This window comes from Narcine bancroftii, chromosome 1 (genome assembly GCF_036971445.1).
Source record: "Narcine bancroftii isolate sNarBan1 chromosome 1, sNarBan1.hap1, whole genome shotgun sequence".
Classification (NCBI taxonomy): Eukaryota; Metazoa; Chordata; class Chondrichthyes; order Torpediniformes; family Narcinidae; genus Narcine; species Narcine bancroftii.
This window is the reverse complement of record NC_091469.1, coordinates 32871813-32895805: the sequence shown is the minus strand read 5'-3', so window position 1 is coordinate 32895805 and position 23993 is coordinate 32871813. Positions and strand designations below refer to the sequence as shown.

The 23993-nt window shown below is 42.4% G+C and overlaps 2 protein-coding genes across 4 annotated transcripts in view; one reads left to right on the top strand and one right to left on the bottom strand.

The window, feature by feature from the left end:
• LOC138757003 (phospholipid-transporting ATPase ABCA1-like) overlaps positions 1-23993 on the top strand; it is a 154152-nt gene that overhangs the window by 77653 nt on the left and 52506 nt on the right. For 2 of the 3 annotated variants that reach the window (XM_069923574.1, XM_069923563.1), the window contains exons 10-16: positions 2059-2198; positions 3820-3936; positions 19778-19975; positions 20666-20871; positions 21020-21196; positions 22294-22516; positions 23546-23767. In XM_069923574.1, coding sequence (XP_069779675.1) covers positions 2059-2198; positions 3820-3936; positions 19778-19975; positions 20666-20871; positions 21020-21196; positions 22294-22516; positions 23546-23767 — 1283 coding nt within the window. Of the gene's footprint in view, positions 1-2058; positions 2199-3819; positions 3937-8188; positions 8273-19777; positions 19976-20665; positions 20872-21019; positions 21197-22293; positions 22517-23545; positions 23768-23993 lie in introns of those variants that run through there. The other variant, XM_069923581.1, reaches the window with a different exon arrangement.
• On the bottom strand, positions 16980-19037 carry LOC138753945 (serine-aspartate repeat-containing protein C-like; the record flags this gene model as incomplete). The annotated part of the gene is given in 4 exon segments (XM_069917558.1): positions 16980-17086; positions 17089-17246; positions 17248-17989; positions 19007-19037. Coding segments are annotated over 4 exon segments (1038 nt in total), but the record flags the coding sequence as incomplete, so codon positions are not given.

Genomic DNA, 23993 nt, shown 5'->3' with positions numbered 1-23993 from the left:
CCCTTTAGGAGTGCTAAAGGCCATGAAAGTGGCAGAAAGGCTATTTGACCAGATGTCATTGTAATGAAAGCTTCTGAAATGTATCCAGTCAAAGTTGGTGACCCTTATTGTAGAGAATCAGAGGAAAAATGTCCATCTTTATTACTCAGTGCAATTGCCTTATAGAGGTTGCAATGTGACAAATCATAAAACATTTTGGGTGAATGCTGGTGAGTAACATGATTGTACCAATTCATCCACTGATGAAGTTGGCAAGATTTTAGACACTCTCTGAGCAAAGCAACAATGTCGCATTTTCATAACATTAACCAAAAGAAGGTTTTCTTGTCTTATTTTGCCAGACCACTTTGCCAATATATAGATAACACTTAAAACTTGGCTGTCCATCAGATTTCAAGCAGTATATCACCTTTGACTCCCAAAATAGAGTATGAATTGCTTCGTGCTCTATCAATGAATTCATTTATAAAATGGTTCCAAATAATTTAATGACTTAAATGCACAATATATTATGTTTAGTGTCTTTCATATCCTAAAACATTTATGCCAGTTAGGTGAAGCAGGAACTTTCTTGTTGGCAGACAGAATATTCCTGGACTGTATCCATGCTGTACCACAGGGACTAATTCAACAATAAACATAGAGAAGGTCACAGAGATGTAATAATGGCAACGTGATTGCTTTTTGGTGATGAGACACTAAGCAAAAGCTCATCTGTCTTCAGATGGTAGACCCAAAAGCTCCCATTGCAATATTTTGAAGCTAAACAGCCAATTTTAGATCTCACACCAGCATTAGAGATGTTGTCTGTGGAAATCTGCTCGAATACAAATTGAGTGCTGTATTTACTCCATTGTAGTGGAGCCTGCACTTTAAAAGCAAATTTTCAGCTTTCCATCACATTGTGATTACCTGAGATCATGTATGGTGGTACTGAACTTCAAGTTTTTTGACTATTACCCCTTTCACTCCTGCTGACTCACGACAGTGCAGCTAAGCACAGCCCAAACCACATCATCAAGTTCACTGATGACATGGCCGTTGTGGTCCTTTGTAAGAATGAGGGGGTCAGGATACAGAGATGAGGTCCAATTGCTAACGGACTGGTGCAGAGCCATCAACTTGTATCTGAATGTTAATAAAACAAGGGAGATGGTTGTCGACTTCAGGAGGGCCGAGCAGGGTGGGGGGGGGGGGGGGGGGAGTTGTCCATGCTCCACTGACCATTGACGGCTTTTCTGTTGATGTCAAGAGTATCAGGTTCCTTGGAGTGCACTTGGAGAATCTCACCTGGTTCCCTTAACACCAGCTGCATAGCCCAGAAAGTTCAGTAGTGCCTCTACTTCCTGCGAAGGCTGAGGAATGGTCACCTCCCACCCTCCATCCTCACTACATTCTACAGAGGATGTATTGAGAGCATCCTGTGCGACTGCATCACTGCCTGGTTTGGAAGCTGTACCTCCTTGGTCTGCAAGACCCTGTAGAGGATAGTGAAGTCAGTGGAAAAGCTCACTGGGAGCTCTCTTCCTACCATGAAGGACATCGACAACACTCGATGCAGGTGAAAAGGCAATAAACATTGTGAAGGACTCCACAGACCCCTCATGTAAACGGTTCTCCCTTCTGCCATCTAATAGGAGGTACTGCAACAATCCAGATTGGGCAACTTTTTTTCCCCCCAAGCCATCAGGCTCCTGAATTCCTGGAACATGTTTGGATAGTGTACCATGAACTTTTACTCTATGTTTATCTTCTAACTTGTATTCATGTAAATATGTTCCATGGTCCTGGAGAAACACTATCTCATCTTTACCATGCGAGACTTTTTTTCTCTATTTTTACTCTCATTCCTGCCATCCTCTTACCTCACTTCTTCCCTTCCTTTCTTGACAAGATTCACAATTCCTTTATTGTCATGGAATGATACAGAAAATGCAATGTTCAACAAAATATTAGGGCAACGTGTCTAGCACCCCCTCCACTTTACTAACACAGTATCTATGAAAATGATCAGAAAATCCATTTCCAAGAATAAAGCTATTTTTTTTCCCTTTTAAGCTCCGTACTGCAATGATCTGGTGAGGAATTTTGAATCCAATCCGATCTCCAAAATGATCTGGACGATGATGAAACCATTTTTGGTTGGTAAAGTTCTGTACACTCCCGATACTCCTGTAACCCGGAGGATTATCAAAGAGGTAGGTTTCCAGTTCGACAATCATGATCCTTTTTACCCACTTCCAAATCCCAAATTTCTCTTTCTTTCAGTGAATTTGTGTTCTTTTGTTATGTACTCCTACTAGAGACCACTTTATTGTGATCAATGTCCCATTTAGGCATTGTAACTCCCTTGTATCTGTACATGTATTACTTGCTTGCAAGTAACGTGAAGGACACCAGAATGGATTTTGTATTCACAAGAACATCCCAAGTAATTTGGGAATTTCAGCATATTTGTCAATAAAGCAATCCTAGCCTTCAGTATATTTTTTGAGATGATAATTGGCCTCTGAGATTAGATGAAGTATGATGACATGAAAATGGACTGGGTCGCTGAGAGCAGTGTAGCTGAGGGGATTAAACTGAAAAGTGATGTAAATGGATTGAGTGAATAAGCAGAACTGTGGTAAATTGAACACAAACATGATGTTTGGACCCACAAAGTACAAAATAGTTTTTTCTACATTGTGAAAAATTAGAAATCGTCCAGTTCCACAGTGATTTGAGGGTACATTTTCGTACTTCGCTACAATATAATGAACAATTACAGAAAGCAATCAAAAGAGCTAATGTGATACTGACTCTTCATTTCCATTCTATGAGGGAATATAAACTATATTGCAGCAATCATTCTCGAACTTAGTCCTTATCTAGAGAACTCACCATAACGCTTTGGGAAAATTATGGCCAGGAAGGTAATGGAGCATGAATTGACCAAAATAATGTCTGGATATTATTTTAAGATAAGGGGGGGTGGAGGGGAGGCTGTGATGTTTAATGGAAATCTATGAGGCAAGTTTTTTTTTTATATGGTGAGAAAAATACACTTTTATAATTTAGGTGGTAGTGGTGGAAGTAGATACCTCAGCAATATTTAAGAGCCATTTAAGACAGGTGGGGAATGGAGGGAGACAGACCATGTGTGGGCACATATGCGAGTTATAATTCGCATCACGGTCAACTCAAATATCGTTGGCCAAAGGACCTGTTACTGATCTGTATTGTTCAATGTTCTCTGAAATTTTGAATACAAAGGAATAATGTAAGCTTCTTCTATATGAAGGGGAACAATAAGTTAGGGAGACCATAAGTATTTAGTCTAGATGGGCAGTCCAGAATGTTGGGGTGAAAGGAAGGATGAAATTGGAAAACATTGCTGCTCACGGAGGGAGGCAGAAATTCTGTAAATTTTACCATAATCACCTGTGAATTTTATAACTGAGATTTTTTTTAAACCAAAAGCTTTACGGAATATGGTAGAGAGACAAATATGATCACCTTGAACAGAAGAATTAGCTTAAGGGCTTCTCTTATTTTCTATCTTGCGTTATGAGTCATTCAATTCTTATAAAATATGAGCAAGCAATTTAGGTGGTAGTGGTTAAATTATCAAAGTGTATTTTTCTCCATATCAAATATTTAACAATATCAATTTTTTATTCTAAAATCTGGAAAGCAAATGATAGCTTAGTTTTTGTGTTTTGTTCAATACGAAGGCTTCATTTTTAGAATGAGAATTGCAACTATGATTATCTATCCATCCTGACCTAGTACGCCTGCTTTTTGCAAAATATCACTAGTATCCTTTGTTAATTTTAGGTTAACAAAACCTTTCAAGAACTAAGTGTCTTCAAGGAAGCTGGAGGGATGTGGGAAGAAATTGGACCAAAGATCCGGGAATTTATGGAAAGAAGCCAGGCAATGGATCTGATTCGAGTGAGTACTGGCTTTGGAATATGTCTGTTTTAAGCCTGTTTATTTTGTCCACATTTGTCATCAGATATTACTGCCTAATTCTGGAACATATTAGTATCTGAATGAGTGACACAGACAAATTATTCTCATAAATCTAGTCAGAGGAGTCTGTATTTTATTGATAGAAGAATCTGAAAGGTCTTGACAGGTTGAATCTCTGAGGACATTTCCTCTAGTGGCACAATCTAGAACTCGGGGTTGGGGGTGGGAGGAGCCTCAAAATAAAAGCTGCCTGTGTAGGAGTGAGATAAGGAACAATTTATTTGTTCAAATCTTTCCAATGCTTACCTCAGAAACCTGTGGATGTTGAATTATTAAGTAGATTAAAACCTGAGATTTGTTGACCACAGGGATACATATCTGGGTTAGAGAACCAGGTACAAATTTGGCCAGAATCAGATTTCCCGTGATATGATGAAATAGCAGCTGAGCTTACTGCACCCATGTCTGTTGTGTTAGGTTCTTATAAAATAGTTGAGTGACACAGAATAGAGAGTGAGATAGCATTTACAATGACTAACACTGGCATTGACAAGTTGGGCTGGGTCTCTGGGTTTTCTTAACATAATCAATCAGAGGAAGAAAAGGTTCAAGGCAACTTCTCAGCCAATCAAAGTCATTCTTAGTGATCACTTGGAGTATGTGTGTCAAATGTGTAGGTGATGAAGGTTAGCTCCAGGGTCGTCTTAGAACTTGGTTCCAGTTGGTAAGCAAAAGGCTATCTTGTTCCGAAAATAAACCTAAAGTGAAAATTCTTAGCAGCGTTTATTCTACATTTTTTTTTAAAAGTAGTTTTAAATATAATTTCAGTTCCTGCTATTATTGACCTTTGAGAGTCAATGCAAATTAATGTCATTAACTAGTAGGAAAAAGACATATATATTTTAATTACTCAAATTTAGCATAATTATGGAAATTTTCAAGTATTTCAACTCCAGAAGAATAGTCAGACATTTGTTTATTCGAAGTCCTGCAGCAAATTACTGCTGATGCTTGAATTCTGAAATAAAAACAGAAAATGATACACATTTAGCAGGCCAGGCAGCATCTGCAAAGAACAAAACCAAGTCCAGGTTTTGGAAGAATGACTGGAGATGAGAGTTTAAATCTTTGGGGTAACATGGACTCCTTTGAGAAAGGATGCTGGCGGATAATCAATGTATGATGTTTAAAATGAGTTGTCTGATGAGGGACTCTAGAACAAACTAACCTAATGTTTAAGTTAGAGCTGGTCTGATTGGAATAGGCAGTGAGATCTCATTCTCACATCAGGCATTGGTGCAAAGCCACAACTTCTCAAAAAGTAAGATTGAAACATTTTAAAAATGTGACTGACTGAATGCTGCAAGGCTCAATTATAAAGGGCTTCAGAAACAAGAAGAGTGGCTGCCTCATAGTTCCAATAATCCTGGATCAGTCTTAACCTCCTGTGCTATATTTGTGGAGTTGATGTAAATTATTTTGGCCAACACTGATATTGTAGCGGCGGCTACACTGCTAACTGAAGAATCGCACAACCAGACGGGTTGAGTTCAGTGAGCAAAACTGATATATTGCAGGCTGCCTGGCTGTTCTTGGACTCCCAGCCCGGACCTGGCTGAGAATCACGCTGGGGGGCCCCGATGTCACTGGGGCGTCACATGGGTCGCCAAGCTTCTGAGCTAAGGTCGGGAGGAAACCCCTGATGGCGCCATTTTGGGTGGCTACCCCACCACGTGTGTGACAAGCAGGGACGGTTCGCCTGCTTAATGGTGTACCGCCACACAGCCCCCCCCCCCCGCACCCCCCCCCCAAAACCAGTGCCAATGTCCTTTTTTGCTGGGTGTCCCTGCTTCTTTGGTTGGGCCACAACTACTGGCTTAGTGGGGTCCAGGTGGGTTGGTTTTATTGGTTTTAACCTGTCCACCATAAACAGTTCCCTCTTAACCACCGATGTCCAGTGTGAAAGTGGATCCTGAACACTGGACGACTTTGTACAGCCCTTCATATGCTCTTTGTAGAGGTGCTTTGGACGGGCCCCACCTGATCAAAATGTACTCTGCGGAATACAGCTCACTGGGGAAGTGAGAGGCCCGTGTGCCGTGTCTGGGCAGCGGTGGGGATGTGAAGGAGTCCAACTGGGCCTGGAGACAGGGAAGTAGACCATGCAATGACTGCTGGGGTTGTGAGGTGCGCTGATGAACTCACTGGGTAGAGCTAGCAGTGCACTCTAGACCAGCTTGGCTGATGTCTCCTGTAGGTCTTCTTTTAGTGTCGAGCGGATGCCTAGAAGCACCCAAGGCAGTTCGTCCACCCAGTCAGTGCCGGTGAGGTGGGCCATCAGTGCAGACTTAAGGTGGCAATGCAATCGCTCTACTAGCCCATTGGCCTGTGGGTGATAGACTGTGGTGTGATGTAGCTCGATCCTCAGCCTGTTCGCGAGCTGTGCCCAGAGCACAGAGGTGAACTGGGCTTCCCGATCACTGGTGAGGTAGTTTGGGACTCTGAACCAGGCAACCCAACTGTTCAAAAGCCCTCGGGAGCAGGAGTCCGTGGAGGTGTCTGTCATTGGGATCACCTCGGGCCAACAAGTGGTGTGGTCTACCACTGTGAAAAGGTAATAGTTACCTCAGGAAATGGATAAGGGTCTGACGATGTCCACTTGTATGTGGCTGAACAGTTTCCGGACGTGTTCAAAATCTTGTTCTGACGCTCTGGTGTGCCTGTGTACCTTGGAAAGCTGGCAATGGGTGCAGGTTCTGGCTAAGTCCGCAAACCGCTTCCGAAGCCCGTGCCAGACGAAACGTTCTGCCACCTTATGGACCGTGGACCTGATGGAAGGGTGGGAAAGGTCATGGATATGGTGGAAGACTTGCCTGTGCCAATACTGGGGAACCACTGGATGTGGGGTGCCCCTGGTGACATCGCACAGGATGGTGCCCTCACTGTGAGGAGTCAGGAGGTCCTGGAACTGCAAGCCCATGATGGCAGCCCTGAAGGCCTGCGTCTCCTTGTCGGACTTCTGGTCCCGGGAGAGCTGGTCGAAGACTAGGCCGAGTGTCAGCGCACAAATGGCCGGTCGTGAGAGTGCGCCGTCAACCATATTGTCTTTCCCCAACTTGTGCCGAATGTCGATGGTGAACTCTGACACGAAGGAGAGGTGACGCTGTTGGTGGGGCGACCAGGGATCTCTTGCCATAGCGAGTGCTTGAGTGAGGGGTTTGTGGTCGGTAAAAATGGTGAAAGGCCTCCCCTCCAAGAAATATTGGAAATGACGCACCGCCTGGTACATTCCCAGAAACTCACGATCGAAAGCGCTATACTTGCGCTCTGGCGGGCGAAAAAGTTGGCTAAAGAATGCCTGTGGTTCCATTGTCCATTCACCAGCTGCTCCAGGACGGCACCGATGGCAGTGGCTGAGGTATCAATGGAGAGCACCATATGTAGGTCGGTGCATGGGTGGACGAGCAGGATAGCCTTCATGAGGGCATCTTTCGTGGCTTCAAATACCTTGCTGGCCTCTGGAGTCCAGGTGAGTGTCTTGTCTTTGGCAGCGATGAGGGCGAAGAGCGGCTGCATGATGTGTGCAGCGCCTGGAATGAAGCAGTTATAGAAATTGACCATACCCACGAACTCCTAAGCCCTTTGAGGTTTTCCGGGTGTGGGAACTCCCTGACTGCAGCAACCTTTGTAGAAGCAGGTGTAGTTCCTTCAGCCGTGATGGTATGGCCCAGGAACTGTATGGGCTCTTTCCCGAACTGGCATTTAGCCGGATTGATCGTTAGGCCGAAGTTGGCCAGTCAAGAGAAGAGGGTGCGCAGGTGAGACTTGTGTTGTGCCCGGTCTCTGCTGGCGACGAGGATGTCGTCCAGGTAAATGAATACTAAATTCAAATCCCTGCCCATTGTGTCCATGAGGCGCTGGAAGGTCTGGGCAGCGTTCTTGAGCCCGAATGGCATGTGCAGGAAACTTGAACAAGCCAAAGGGGGTGATGATGGCCGTTTTGGGTATGTCCTTGGGGTGCACCGGGATTTGGTGATACCTGCTCATCAGGTTGACCTTGGAGAATACCCACGCACCATGCAGGTTGGCCGTAAAGTCCTGGATGTGAGGGATCATGTAACAGTCAGGTACTGTCGCGTTGTTAATAATCTCTGCAGGGGCACCAGCTGCCGGAGGCTTTCGGGACCAGGTGGAGTGGTGAGGACCAAGGACTGTCGGAGCGTCAAATGATCCCCAGCTCCTGCAGATGCGAGAACTCTTCCTTTGCTATCTGGAGCTTATCCGGCGGGAGTTGGCGTGGATCGGCGGGCCTTGGGTGAGGATGTAATGAAATACACCGTGGCGTGGTGAGGCGGCGGAGAACTGCGGCCTGAGGAAGGACCTGAACTCGTCCAGGACGGCCTGAAACTTTTCCTTGGGCATGCTGACCGTGGCCATCTGTGGCTGCGCTGTGGGGGAGGTGTTGAGCTGAACACATTGGAAGGTACAGGCATCTACCAGTCTCCTCCCTTGAATGTTGACCAGGAGTTCATGGGCAAGTAGGAAGTTGCCACCCAGGATGGCTTTTGGGAGGGATGAAACAGTAAACCTCCATGAGAACTTCCGCTGGCCAATCTGGAAGTGGACGATCTTGTCTCCATACGTTCGGATCTCCGTCGAATTGGCTGCATAGAGGGGAGGTGTTCGAGGCCGGTTCTTGGACTCGATAGCTGTGGCCAGGATGACGCTGATCTGGGCCCCGGTGTCGATGAGAAATTGTCGGCCTCTGACTGAATCCTGCAGGTAGAGAAGGGGGTGTTCATGGCCAGCCGCCACAGCCATTAACCGTGGCCGGCCTGTTAGTTTCCCTGGAATGACCAGGGCTGACGACACTTCCAAGCCTTGGCTCCCCAGCGCTGGTGGAAGAAGCAGAGGCCTGAAGTGGATGGCTTGTTTCTGGCTATGCTCTTTGAGGCCCCTGCAGGGGCCAGGTGTTCCACCGCTGAACCGCAGAGGAGTGCTTGGTGTGGTCATGCCCGTGACTCGTAACCTGCTGCACTGCTGAGCCCTCCAAGAATCATTCAAGCCATAGCTCCTGAGCCTTTTGAGCGACCTTCCTGTGTCAACGAAGCTCTCCTGGGACAGCAATGGCCGAATGTCTTCAGGCAGATTGTTGAGGAAGATGTGCTTGAAGAGTGGCCACTTGATGTGATCAACCATGAGTGTGAGCATCTCGTCCATCAACTCGATTGGAGTTCTGTCCCCCAAGGTGTCAAGGCGCTGCATCTGAGTGGCACGTTGGCGCCCGGAGAGGACGAGGGAGCTGGTGAGCACCCGCTTGATGGTCCCATACTTATCTTCTGTGGGTGAGTGCTGAACGAGGTGCAGCACTCTTTTGGCAGTGGCCTGGTCCAGGGCGGCGACCACATGGTAGAATTTGGTCGAATCTGATGAAATCTGGCGGAGGTGAAACTGAGCCTTTGCGTGGCTGAACCAGGTCCCCAGCTCCTGACCCCAGAAGTCAGGAATCTTGATGGCTATAGCGTTGATCGATGGGTCATTCATGTCGGGTTCAAAGACGTTTGAACCTGTCAGGGTCACTGATTTTAGCAGCGGCTACGCTGCTCACTGAAGGATCGCACAACCAGACGGGTTGAGTTCAGTGAGCAAAACTGATTTATTGCAGGCTGCCTGGCTGGTCTTATACTCCCAGCCTGGACCTGGCTGAGAACCGCGCTGGGGGGGGGGGGGGGGGGGGCGCCAATGTCACGGGGTGTCGTGTGGGTCGCCAAGTGTGTGCTTCTGAGCCCGGTGCCGAGGTCGGGAGAAAAACTCCAACTGAGCCATTTTAGCCGGCTGACCCGCTGCGTGCGTGACAAGCAGGGCCGGTTCGCCTGCCTAATGACGTACTGCCACAGTATTACTGTATGTTCCTGTCATGCATCATTAACAGTTGATCACCTGCATTAATTTCATTTTCTCAGTAGAAATGTTTTCATTATTCCCTGTTTTCACTGTATTTAGTGATCAGCTGCCTGGAGATTCATTAATAACCCATTTTAGAATCTAAAAATGTATATCTGTCACAGTAAAAACCAGCTTGGTTAAAGCAAATGTTAAATCTGTTTTATTGTGCTCCATTAATATGAATTTTTCTGGCATGATTTTTGCTTAATGTACTCATTCATTGTGAGTAAGTAACCATGCAAGGCAGATCTGGTTTGTAAACAAAGGGCAGACAGTGCACCATGACTGAGATTGTTCATACTGCCCTGAATTTTATTGCAGAGCTGCTGGTTATTGACTGAATTGTATTGCCATCTGCTGGGCAATGCAGAGACTGTGCTGTAAATTAAACAATAAATGCAATTTTTAAGGTAATTTGTAAAACAAAGGAACTTTTGTACAACACACAAAAAGAAATCGGCAAAATATCACCTATAATCTGGTGGAAACTAATTTCTCAGTGAATTCCAATGGGTTCAGAACAAATGCTTGAAAAGAGACATTTAAAAAAAAATAATAATTTTCACACTATGAACCATATTAACCAAAATACACACAAATATTTCCCTCTTGATTATACACAGTGACATTTTCTCCCCTTTCCCCCCTCCCTTCTTTCCCTCCTTCCCACCCCCTCCAAACCCATTAAACATTCAACATATACAATACAATAAACCCATTAAACAATGTAATCACACAATGAAAATTAACAAGAAAATTGTGTCATCTACTTTTACACACCTGATCAGTTCATTTCGTCGTCTTCTCATTCTATATTTTTAGGGGTTGGAGGTCCGCGGTAGGCCCTCTCTGTTGTGTTCCATGTACGGTTCCCAAATTTGTTCAAATAATGTGACTTTATTTTTTAAATTATATGTTATTTTTTCCAATGGAATACATTTATTCATTTCTATGTACCATTGCTGTACTCTCAGACTCTCCTCTGATTTCCAAGTTGACATTATACACTTCTTTGCTACAGCTAAGGCTATCGTAATAAATCTTTTTTTGTGCTTCATCCAGTTTGAGGCCTAATTCTTCTTGTATTACTTAGAAGAAAGATCTCTGGGTTTTTTGGTATGTTGCTTTTTGTGATTTTATTTAATACCTGATTTAGATCTTCCCAAAATTTTTCCACTTTCTCACATGCCCAAATTGCATGTACTGTTGTTCTCGTTTCCTTCTTACAACGAAAACATCCATCTGATACTGTTGGATACCATTTATTTAACTTTTGGGTGTGATATATAGCCTATGTAATCAATTATATTGTATCATGCGTAATCTCATGTTTATTGTATTTCTCATGGTTCCAGAGCATAGCTTTTCCCATATTTCATTTCATGTTTAGATCTTGTTCCCACTTTTGTTTGGGTTTGCAGCTTATTTCATCATTTTCTTTCTCTTGCAGCTTGATGTACATGTTTGTTATAAATCTTTTAATTATCATTGTGTCTGTAATCACATATTCAAAGTGCTTCCTTCTGGTAACTCGGCCTGCTTCCCAATTTGTCCTTCAAGTAGGTTTTCAGTTGATGGTATGTAAACGTTGTACTGTGAGTTATTCAATATTTGTACTTCATTTGTTCAAAAGATAAGAAGTTATTTCCTAAAAAATAATTTCTATTCTTTTAATCCCTTTTCTCTCCCAATCTCTGAAGGAAAGGTTATCTATTGTGAAAGGGATTAGTTGATTTTGTGTCAATAGTAATTTTGGGAGTTGTAATTTGTTTTTTACCTTTCTACATGAATCTTCTTCCAAATGTTGAGCAGATGGTGCAGTACTGGTGAACTTTAAGAGACTTATCAGCAAGTTACAGGAAAATGGAGTCCGGGGAAGTATATTGGCCTGGATTGAAAATTGGTTGTCTGACAGGAGGCAGAGAGTCAGGATAAATGGGAGTTTTTCAGGTTGGCAGAGAGTGGTAAGTGGGGTGCTGCAGGGGTCAGTGTTAGGCCCACAACTGTTCATCATTTACATTGATGACTTGGAGGAGGGGACAAAATGTGGTTTAGCCAAGTTTGCGGATGACACCAAATTGAGTGGAAGAGCAAATTGTAATGAGGATGTGGAGAGTCTGCAGAGGGATATAGTTAAGCTGGATGAGTGGGCAAAGGTCTGGCAGATGGAGTACAATATTAGTAAGTGTGAGGTTATCCACTTTGGCAAGAAAAATAAAAGAGCTGAATATTATTTCAAGGGTGAAAAACTACAGCATGCTGTTGTGCAGAGGGACTTGGGAGTGCTTGTGCATGAATCGCAAAAAGTTAGGTTGCAGGTGCAGCAGGTTATTAAGAAGGCAAATGGAATGTTGGCCTTCATCGCTAGAGGAATTGAATTCAGGAGTAGGGAGGTAATATTGCAACTGTATAAGGTACTGGTGAGACCGCACCTGGAGTACTGTGTCCAGTTTTGGTCTACATATTTGAGGAAGGATATATTGGCTTTGGAGACGGTCTAGAGGAGGTTTACTAGGTTGATCCCTGGGATGAAGGGGTTGACTTATGATGAAAGATTAAATCATCTAGGATTGTATTCGCTCGAATTCAGAAGAATGAGAGGAGATCTTATAGAAACATATAGGATTATGAAGGGTATGGATAGGATAGATGTAGGAAGATTTTTTGAGCTGGCCGGGGAAACTAAAACAAGAGGACACAATCTCAAGATTCGGGGGAGTAGATTTAGGACAGAGATGAGGAAAAATAGTTTTTCCCAGAGAGTAGTGAATGTTTGGAATTCTCTAACCAGGGAAGTGGTTGAGGCTGCCTCATTAAACATATTTAAAATTTGGTTAGATAAATTTTTACATGATAGACGAATTGGGGGATATGGGGAGAAGGCAGGTAGGTGGAGTTAGGTCATAAATTAGATTGAATGGCGGAGCAGGCTCGATGGGCCATTTTTGGCCTACTCCTGTTCCTACTTCCTATGTTCCTATGTTGCACCTATTTTTCATTCCACTTATAAAGTATATGTTCTGGTACCTTCTCCCCTATTTTATCTAGCTCTATCCTGGTCCAATCTGGTTTTCCCTTGTTTGAGAAAAATCTGATAGATATCTTAATTGAGCTGCTCAATAATAATCCTTAAAGTTTGGTAGCTGCAAACCTCCTTGCTTGTACCATTCTGTTAATTTATCCAGCGCTATCCTCGGTTTCTCCTCTTTCCATAAGAATTTCCTTATTATTTTCTTTAGTTCATTGAAGAATTTCTCTGTTCAGGGAATTGGTAAATTGGTAATGATTGAAATAGGTATTGTATCCTTGGGAAGATATTAATTTTAATGCAATTTACCCTTCCTATCAGTGTTAGTGGTAAATTTTTCCAATGTTCTAAGTCATCTTGTAATTTCTTCATTAATGGCTGATAATTTAATTTGTATAGATGGCCTGGATTATTATCTAGTCTAATACCTAGGTATCTGATTGCTTGTGTTTGCCATTTAAATGGCGATTTTTTTTTAAACTTTGTGAAATCCACATTATTCATTGACATCGCTTCACTTTTATTTGCGTTGATCTTGCACCCCGATCTTTCTTCATATTACTTCAATTTTTTAATGTAATTCTTTTATTGATAATTCTGATTCTGTTTAGTATACTATGATGTCGTCTGCAAATAGACTGATTTTATATTACTTCTCTTTTATTTTTATCCCTTTTTTATTTTCTGTTCTTATCAGTTCTGCCAGTGTTTCAATCGCTAAAGCGAACAGTGAGGGTGATAGTGGACATCTCTGCCGAGTTGACCTGCTTAATTTAAATTGGTTCGATTATTTATCCATTTACTGTCACCTTTGCCATTGGACCCTTATATAATGCTTTAATCCAATTAATATACTTCTCTGGTAGGTTGAACCTCTGTAATACTTTGAATAAATAATTCCATGCTACCCTGTCAAAGGGTTTCTCTGCATCTAAAGCAACTGCCACTATTGGCGTCTTATTTCTTGTACTGCATGGATTTAGTTAATGAACGCAGACATTGTCCGTTGTTAGTCTTTTCTTAATAAATCCAGTTTGATCTAGTTTTACTATTTTTGGTACACAGTCGGCCAATCTGTTTGCTAATAGTTTTGCTATTATCTTATAATCTGAGTTAAGTAGAGATATTGGTCGATACGATGCTGGTGTTTGTCGATCTTTGGTATTACTGTAATTATTGCTGTTTTACATGAATCTGGCATGTTTTGTGTTTCTTCAATCTGGTTCATTACTTCCAGGAGAGGAGGTACTAGTAACTCTTTAAATGTTTTATAGAATTCTATTGGGAGTCCGTCCTCCCCAGGCATTTTATTGTTTGGTAGCTTTTTTAATACATCTTGTATTTCCTCTATTTCAAATGGTTTTATCAATTTGTTTTGCTCCTCTTCTTGCAATTTCGGTAGTTCAATTTTAGCTAGAAACTCATCTATTTTGTCGTCTTTCCCTTCGTTCTCAGTGCAGAATAATTGCTCGTAGAATTTTTTAAAGTTTTTATTGATCTCTGTTAGGTTATATGTAATTTATTTGTCCTTTTTCCTTGAAGCCAATACCGTTCTTTTAGCTTGTTCTGTTTTTAGTTGCCAAGCCAGTATTTTATGTTTTTTTCTCCGAGCTTGTTAATACTTCTGCTTTATTTTCATTATGTTCTTCTCCACCTTATACGTTTGTAGTGTTTTGTATTTTATTTTTTTTGTCTGCCAATTCTCTTTTTGTTGTATCTTCCTTTGTTGCTAGTTCTTTTTCTGTACTTACTATTTCCCTTTCCAGCTGTTCTATTTCCCGATTTAGTCCTTCTTCATCTTAGTTACGTAACTTATTATCTGCACTCTGATGAAAGCTTTCGTTGCGTCCCATAATATAAATTTGTCTTTCACTGATTCCCTATTTATTTCAAAGTACATTTTAATTTGGCGCTTAATAAATTCTCTAAAATCCTGTCTTTTAAGTAGCATGGAGTTTAACCTCCATCTATATGTTCTTGGTTGGATGTCCTCCAGTTCTATTGCTAAAAGCAGGGGTGAGTGATCAGATAACAATCTAGCTTTATAATCCGTTTTCTTTGCTCTCCCTTGGATATGGGCTGGCAACAGGAACAGGTCAATCCTTGAGTATGTTTTATGTCTACTCTAATATTCCTTCTCCTTTGGGTGTTGTCTCCTCCATATATCCAAAAGTTGCATTTCCTGCATTGATTTAACCATAAAATTGGCTACTTTGTTCTTTCTGCTAGTCTTTTCTCCAGTTTTATCCATCTTTGAATCCAAATTAAGGTTAAAGTCCCCTCCAATCAATATATTACCCTGCATATCTACAATCTTCAAAAAAGTATCTTGCATAAACTTTTGATCCTCTTCGTTAGGTGCATATATATTGACCAAATTCCAGAGTTCTGAATATATCTGATATTTTAACATTGTGTATCTCCCTGCTGGATCTATTATTTCCTTCTCTATTTTGATTGGTACATTTTTATTAATTTTAGCTACACCTCTGGCTTTTGAATTATATGATGTTGCCATTACGTGCCCTACCCAGTCTCTCCTTAATTTTTTTGTTTCATTTCAGTTAGATGTGTTTCCTGCACGAATGCTATATCTATTTTTTTTCTTTTTTCAGTAAATTTAATAGCCTCCTCATTTTGATTTGGTTATGTATTCTGTTCAACATGGCCATCTCATAATTTGTTTACATCTCATTTCTGCTTCCTCACCACCGCCTTCCCCTTTTCCCCATTTTCATCTGTTTTCCTTTTTTGAACGCACTGTATGACAACACTTCTAAAACATAAAATATTTCAACCATTCCCACATCTAAAATTTCCTTAACCCGAAGTGCCCCCCCCCCTCTCTGAGTTGCCCCTTGTCCCTTGCAGGGCAACCACCACTCTCCTCTCCATTCGAACTGCGAACCCATTTGCAAGTGTCTACTGATTTCGCAGTGACTGTTATTCTCTCCCATCCAACCCCCTCCAGAAAAGACTTTTATCTTCACATTACAACAAAGCTCCCATTCTTCTTTTTCCTTTTATTATCTATTTATTTATTTTAATCCCTCCTTTCCCCCCCTTATCCCTTACTTCTCTTTTCTTTCCTCCTTTAGTTCTTTCTTATACTTTATTTTTACTTCTTTATATGTAGTTTGTCATCGTTCTTTGTTCTTGTTACATCTCTTCATCTCTCTGTCTTGCAGGGATTCTGCAAATTCTCATGCTGTCTCCGGATCCAAGAACTGTCTGTTTTGCTGCCCCGGGATAACTAATTTATGCACCGCTGGATATCTTAACATAAATTTATAGCCTTTCTTCCATAGGATTAATTTTGTTGTGCTAAACTCCTTCCTCTTCTTTTGGAGCTCAAAACTTATGTCTGGGTAGAAAAAAAAAATTTGACCTTTGTATTCCAGTGGTTTTTTGTCTTCTCTAATTTTATTAATTGTCTTCTCCAATATATTTTCTCTTGTCGTGTATCTCAGAAATTTTACTAAAACGGATCTTGGTTTTCGTTGTGACTGTGATTTTGGGGCTAATGTTCTGTGTGCCCTTTCTATTTCCATTCCCTCATGCATTTCTGGTATTCCCAGGACTTTTGGGATCCATTCTTTTATAAATTATTTCTATCTTTGCCTTCTTCATTTTCCTTACGGCCCACTATTTTTATATTGTTTTGCCTACTATAGTTTTCCATTAAATCCATGTTCTGAGCTTACAACTCCTGTGTTTCTTTAACTTTTTTGTCACTTTCTTCCAATTTTCTTTAAGTCATTCACTTCCATTTCTACCACCATTACACGTTCTTCCACATTTTCTAATCTTTTCCCTACATCGGTTATGGCCAGCTCTATTCTACTCATTTTTTCCTTCTGTAGTTTTCATTTTTCATTTCACTAAATTCTATTTTAATGCTTTCATTTGTTCTTGAATTTTTTAAAAATCTATGTACTGTCCATTCATTTTTACCTCCTGTTCCTCTGTGCAGAGCTTGCTCATCTTCTTTGTCTTCTTCGTCATCTTCTTCTTCGTCGTCTTCTTCTTCGTCGTCTTCTTCTTCGTCGTCTTCTTCTTCGTCGTCTTCTTCTTCGTCGTCTTCTTCTTCGTCTTCTTCTTCTTCGTCGTCTTCTTCTTCGTCGTCTTCTTCTTCGTCGCCTTCTTCTTCGTCGCCTTCTTCTTCGTCGCCTTCTTCTTCGTCGCCTTCTTCTTCGTCGTCTTCTTCTTCGTCGCCTTCTTCGTCGTCGTCTTCTTCGCCGTCTTCTTCGTCGTCTTCTTCTTCTTCGTCGTCTTCTTCTTCGTCGTCTTCTTCTTCGTCGTCTTCTTCTTCGTCGTCTTCTTCTTCGTCGTCTTCTTCTTCGTCGTCTTCTTCTTCGTCGTCTTCTTCTTCGTCGTCTTCTTCTTCGTCGTCTTCTTCTTCGTCGTCTTCTTCTTCGTCGTCTTCTTCTTCGTCGTCTTCTTCTTCGTCGTCTTCTTCTTCGTCGTCTTCTTCTTCGTCGTCTTCTTCTTCGTCGTCTTCTTCTTCGTCGTCTTCTTCTTCGTCGTCTTCTTCTTCGTCGTCTTCTTCTTCGTCGTCTTCTTCTTCGTCGTCTTCTTCTTCGTCGTCTTCTTCTTCGTCGTCTTCTTCTTCGTCGTCGTCTTCTTCGTCGTCGTCTTCGCCGTCGTCGTCTTCGCCGTCGTCGTCTTCGCCGTCGTCGTCTTCGCCGTCGTCGTCGTCTTCGTCGTCGTCTTCGTCGTCGTCGTCGTCTTCGTCGTCGTCGTCGTCGTCTTCGTCGTCGTCTTCTTCGTCGTCGTCTTCTTCGTCGTCGTCTTCGTCGTCGTCTTCGTCGTCGTCGTCTTCTTCGTCGTCGTCTTCTTCGTCGTCGTCGTCGTCGTCGTCTTCGTCGTCAACTTCGTCGTCGTCTTCGTCGTCGTCTTCGTCGTCGTCTTCGTCGTCGTCTTCGTCGTCGTCTTCGTCGTCGTCTTCGTCGTCGTCTTCGTCGTCGTCTTCTTCGTCGTCGTCTTCTTCGTCGTCGTCGTCTTCGTCGTCGTCTTCGTCGTCGTCGTCGTCTTCTTCGTCGTCGTCGTCTTCTTCTTCTTAGTCTTAGTCTTCCGCCTCGGCGCCGTCTTCCGCCTCGGCGCCTGACCTTCTTCTTTGTATTCATCTCCATCTGACCTTTTTGTGCTGCTTGTCTCAGTTTGTTGGGTATGTTTTTTTCCATGGTTTCTTAATGTTGGTCCTCTTCTTCTGGGCTGGTTATCTGTTGTGTCTCTAGTTTCCTTTTTTCTTTCTCACCGCTCCTTTTCCCGTTGCTTTCTTTATCTTCTAGCTGGGAGCCCTGCTGTTGAGCCTCTCTCAGCTCTTCGTGCTGTGGAGTTTCACTCCACAGCTGGTCCCTCCCCAACTCCCGTCGGTGTTCTTCTTGTCATGCGCCATTGCGCACCTCTGTTTGGCTCTGTGATCCATTTGTGCAGTCCTGCGATCGGTGGGTCACAACCCTGTGGGGTCTCCACTAACCTTGGGGAGTGGGCCTTCTTCATGGCAGGTTCCTGCTTTCTCGTGCATGTAAGGCCTTCACCTTTCTCTTCCAACATCTTTCTTTTCTTCCTGTTGTTTTTGGCTTTTCTTTCTTAGGTGCCATTTTCTCCACACCTTTATTTTTTTTGTTGTGATTTGTGTATCTGGGGCTTTGCTTTTTCTTCACTTTTTCCTTCTTTTCTGGAGAGGGCTGGTATTCTCCTACCGGCCACTACTCCATCATGTGACTCCTCCGAAAAGGGACATTTTTGAGGCCACTTGGAAAAGACAAGGGGCCCAAAATATTTGAATTGGGAATTGGCTAGAAACATCTGTCATCAGACTTTAAAGCATTAATCTAGGCCTTTTCACACTGCAGTGTAAAATGAAGATTCCCAGGAAATTTTCCCATGAACCTATGGCATGAAAAGGTCAGCCTGAGAATTTTAAACAGGTCCAGGTAGGGCCGCAGACCCAGGTAATTTTCCCGGTCCATTCTCTCCTTGCGATGTGAAAAGGCAAATGGCCAAGCAGGGGAAGAGTTGTGACATCAGTCCTTGTGTGCTGCATCACATAGGTAATTAAAAGATTTGTACCTCCCGACAATAGCAGGCCGCTTTGGCTCATCGCGATAACCGCACAATGTAAGATGAATGCCCGTCCCCGTTAATCATAACTCCTCACGCAGCTAGAACCGGTCTGTATTTCCTCGAGCAGTTCCAGCTGCGTGAGGGGTTATGGGAAACTAAATCGTTGTGCTGCCGTCACAACGTGCCGAAGGGGCTATGAAGCACGGTGGGGGTGTGACTGACTGGCCAGGGAGGGAGGGAGGGGGCGGGTCACCGACAGACAGGGAAAGTGTGTAATGCATCATCAATTGGGGGCGGGGCCCCATATATTGCCAGGGAGGGCAAATTCCTGAGAATTTGGGGATGCAGGGTGGTCCTGCATTCCCGGGAATTTCACCGGGTCCAAGTAGGGTCCCCAGTCAGCCGCGGTGTGAAAGGGCCTTCTGTTTCTCTTTCCCCAGATGTACCCTGACCTGCTGAGTATTTGCAGCATTCCTGTTTTTCATTTCAGATTCACCGCATTTGCAATTTTTTTATTTTCAAAATTAAATGAACAGTTTTTGTTTTGCAAAGTGCTGACAAATCAGAATGGACCATATGGTTCTCTCTGATTTTATGCTTCGAATACGGAAAAGGTGAAAGAAGAATTTTAAAAAAAGGATAGAAAAGTTTGCATCTAATGTTGCAACTTTTGCCAAATATTTGATTTGCTATTGACATTGCAATCCAGTAAAAATGTGCCTTGTAGCTATTGATTTCTGTAAAGATATCACTTGTTTCTCAACTTCATCTCTGCAGAGTCTATTGAAGAAAGAGGTTATGGCTGATTACTTTGACTCAAAGTTGGCTGGATCCTCTTGGACAGTTCATGACCTCTCCAACTTTATTGCTAAATACCCAGAGGACGTTCAACATCCAAATAAGCCCACATACACCTGGAGAGAGGTCTATAATGAGACCGAACAGGCAATTCACACAATATCACTTGCTATGGAGGTGAGTTTTTTAGTCTTCAGATACTTCTCTGGCCCAACTTGTTAGAGCCATTTCTTATAGCCAGTGGATGTTGTTTTGAGTTGGGGTTGAGAGATAGACCTTCACCTATCATACTATAGAGCCAGGTTTGATCCCCTGCTAATGGATGGTACCAGAATCAAGAGGTTCTATTGATTTGAAGATGGAGTGGTTGGGACACCTGACTCGGAAAGAAAATGATCCTCATGGTGAAACCAACAATAGTGGTCAGAAATATAGTGTTCACTAAAAATCCAATGAATACTTAAAACAAAATGTAGCTACCCAGATAGTCATTGTAATGTGGAATACACTGCCACAACAAGGAGTCGAGGGAATATCGCTTAAAGATGAGTGAGATGAGCATATGACTGAGAAAGAAATACAAGACTTAGACAAAAAGAGGTTAATGGAAGCTGGTGAAGAGAATTAATACTAGCATGGGCCATTTGGACTGAGTGTTCTGTTTCTGTGTGGAATCTTTGGTGTAATTCCATGTGCAGTTCTGAGAAGCTCTATTTAGACAATTGCTGCAAACCTGAGTGTTCAGATTCATTTTCCATCTCCTGTTGATTATATGAAGGCGAAGGCAGAAACCACTTTTAATGTTATAAGCTAACCTTGATGATGCTCACTGCCCTCACACAAATCATAAATTGTTGTTGTTCCTAGTGCATAAAATGGGACAAACTGGAAGCTGTGTCCACTGAGGAGAAACTAATAAACAAATCCATGGAGCTGCTGGATGAGAGAAAGTTCTGGGCTGGAATTGTGTTCCTTGGCTTGGATTCAAATAGTACAAGACCATCAGAGCATATGAAATATAAGATTCGGATGGATATAGACAACGTGGAACGAACAAACAAAATCATGGATGGGTACGTTTCAGATCATTACAATCACACATTGAAAGTAGCAGCATATTTAGTTTTTAAAACAAAATTGTGCTGTCAAGTTTGCTTGCTGCATTGTCTAATCCTTATTGTCAGAATCACTCATGTTCCTCATGTGGCCATTCTCCTTAAGGTACTGGGATCCAGGTCCGCGTGCTGACCCATTTGAAGACCTTCGTTACATCTGGGGTGGCTTCTCCTACCTGCAGGATATAGTGGAGCACGCGATTATCCGCACAGTGACAGGCAAAAAGGAGGAGACGGGTGTATACATTCAACAAATGCCATACCCCTGCTATGTGGATGACTTGTGAGTCCTGAGAGAATTGGATTGTAAACTCCCATTTTAGAGGTTTTTGTTTTACTCTGTAGGCCTCCAATAGTATGCAATTCCCTAGATGTTGGAGAGAGTAATGGCCTTTGTACCCCACAAAATTGAAACATTTGAGAGAGAAGAGAGAGTGCTGCTGAGTTTTTGGCAGGGAGGTGGGGTCTTGTAACCAACACAATTCTCAGGAGTTGTTAATTGTTCACAGTACATGATTTGCCAGCGATTATTGGCCATTCTGAAAGGTCCTGAGATGTTGATGATACACTGAATTATTTTCCAGGCCATTTATTTGTGACAATCCAATGGCTTCATGCTCACTTCCACCATGACATGAATAAAAATGAATTGTTAAACCCTGAAGCTGCCATGAGGATCATGTTAGCTCAGAAGTCAGAGTTGTATAATGTTTAAGTGCACTGTGCAATTGTACTTATGAAAGAAACAGATGGTGGAAGAAAACTGTTCAGGTGAAAACCGAAGTCCATGTTTTTCTTTCTGGAAACACCATTGATTAGAGACAACAGATATGAACAGTCTCGTCTACTGGGCAGGATGCTACACCCTTGATTTTTCAGAGGTGGTTTGCAAACGGTATGCACTACTCGTACAAGGACAAGGCATCAAGTCCAATGTGAGGCCTGCCATGTTATTAGCGTAGAGAATTTGAGAATGCGCTGATCCTCAACAGTTCAGTGCTCCAGCCAGATCCACCTTTAAATTGAAAGATTAGTCCTTGGAGTCTCTCTCCTTTGGGCCCCCAAATGACTATTATCTTTGTTTTACTATTTCAGGATTATTAACCTATGTTGAAAGTCGCTACACAATTGTGTACCCAATTTGTGGCCTCTATACTCAGTCCACGTTACAGTGGACAGACATCACCAGATAATAACAGATATTCTGATATCAAGTATACAAAGCGTGTAATCATCCGTGTCTGATGCAGCCCAGTAGACTGATGTTTCATAATTGCATTCACCTTGCTTGAGATCACAGGAAGGTCTTTGTCGTCTCATGCCATTCTTTGAACATTTCTAAAAGAAACAAATTCTTCTCTTTCTGCTGTCTGATTTTAGGTTTCTTCGTGTTATGAGCCAGTCATTGCCTCTTTTCACCACCCTGGCTTGGATCTACTCAGTAGCCGTAATAATTAAAGGGATAGTATATGAGAAGGAAACAAGGCTGAAAGAGACCATGAGGATTATGGGATTGAGCAGTGGCACCTTGTGGCTTAGCTGGTTCATCAGCAGCCTGATCCCCCTGCTCATTAGTGCTGGCTTGCTGGTTGTAATTCTGAAGGTAGGTGGACCTCTGCCAGATAGCAGTTAATCAAAATAAGGTTTCACAGGAATTTTATCCTTTACTACCTCATTCAGAAAGTCAACTGAATCAGGAGATATCGCATGGCAGTTGAAGGTGACTGCAGAATGAGTGCCCTCAGTTCTTCTGTGATTATGATCCTGGTGAGAGATCGGGGTGTTCATGGATGTTCTACAACTGTCACATTCCTGCTATTGGAATACTGATGATAAGATGCAGTCTCCCAATTTCTGCTACATAACCAGGTGAACGTACCAGGACTAGACTACTCAGTCACGCAACACTGCTCCACTATTCAGTGAGATCTCAACTAACCTGATGGTAACCTCAACTCGACTTCTGATAACTTTCTTCCTTGCTTATCACTTGTACTTCTGCCCGAAAAATATTCAAAGATTATGCTTCTACCAGCATTTAAGAAAGAATGAATCAAGGCCCCCACAAAAAATATCGTATATTACTCAAGGGGGTTACCCCTTATTTCTTTAAAATAGTGTCTCCCTAATCCTTTAACCAGTGAGAGCAAAATGGGTCTTGATTTAACATCTCGTTTGAGAATCAACCCCTCCAACTCTGCACCATTCACACAGTACTCCACTGGAGACAAGTCCGGGTACTTTGCTCAATTTTCCAAATTCCTACGGCCCCTGGTGTTTTGACTGGACCAAAATGAAATGTTAACTAACAGTGAAGAGACACACCCAGTGCTTAATGTAGTTAGCCATGCAATTGTATTATTTTTCTGCCTTCTGATTACATGGCGGATTTTGAAATCAAATGAAATTCAAATTTAAGCAAATGTATCTTTTAAACAATCACCTATTTTCTATTTTGGGTAAATCGCATGAATCAAATAATGTTTATAATGTCTGCATCAGAGTATGACAAGTAGTTTTTTTATATTGCTCCAGTTTTCTGGCATCTGCTATCATTATTTGTTTTTTTTTTCTATTCTGTATTTCAGGCTCCATTAAAATGTGATGGCAATTTTCTCTTTTTATCTTGCAGGAAGGGAACATCTTGCCTTACAGTAACCCTTTTGCTATCTTCACATTCCTCGCAGTTTTTGGAGTGGTTACCATCTTGCAGTGCTTTTTGATTAGTACAATGTTCTCAAAGGCCAACTTGGCAGCAGCCTGTGGAGGGATTATCTACTTCACCTTGTACCTCCCCTATGTGCTGTGTATGGCGTGGCAAGAGTACCTTACCTACCCAATCAAAATCTTTGCTGTAAGTAGGTAATTTCACCAACAAATTAAAAACAACAATGTTACAAAACTTGTTTTTAAGGAAGAATATTGGTTCAAGGGAGCATTGTTTACAGTGTAGTGATGCTTTGTGGCTCATCTTCTGCATCTAGTCTTCTCACATCAGAAGAAATGGCATGTTGAATAGTTTGCAAGAGCGATCTGCATCCAACTGCACCATCTGCAGACCCTGTCTGTGTATAGGCATA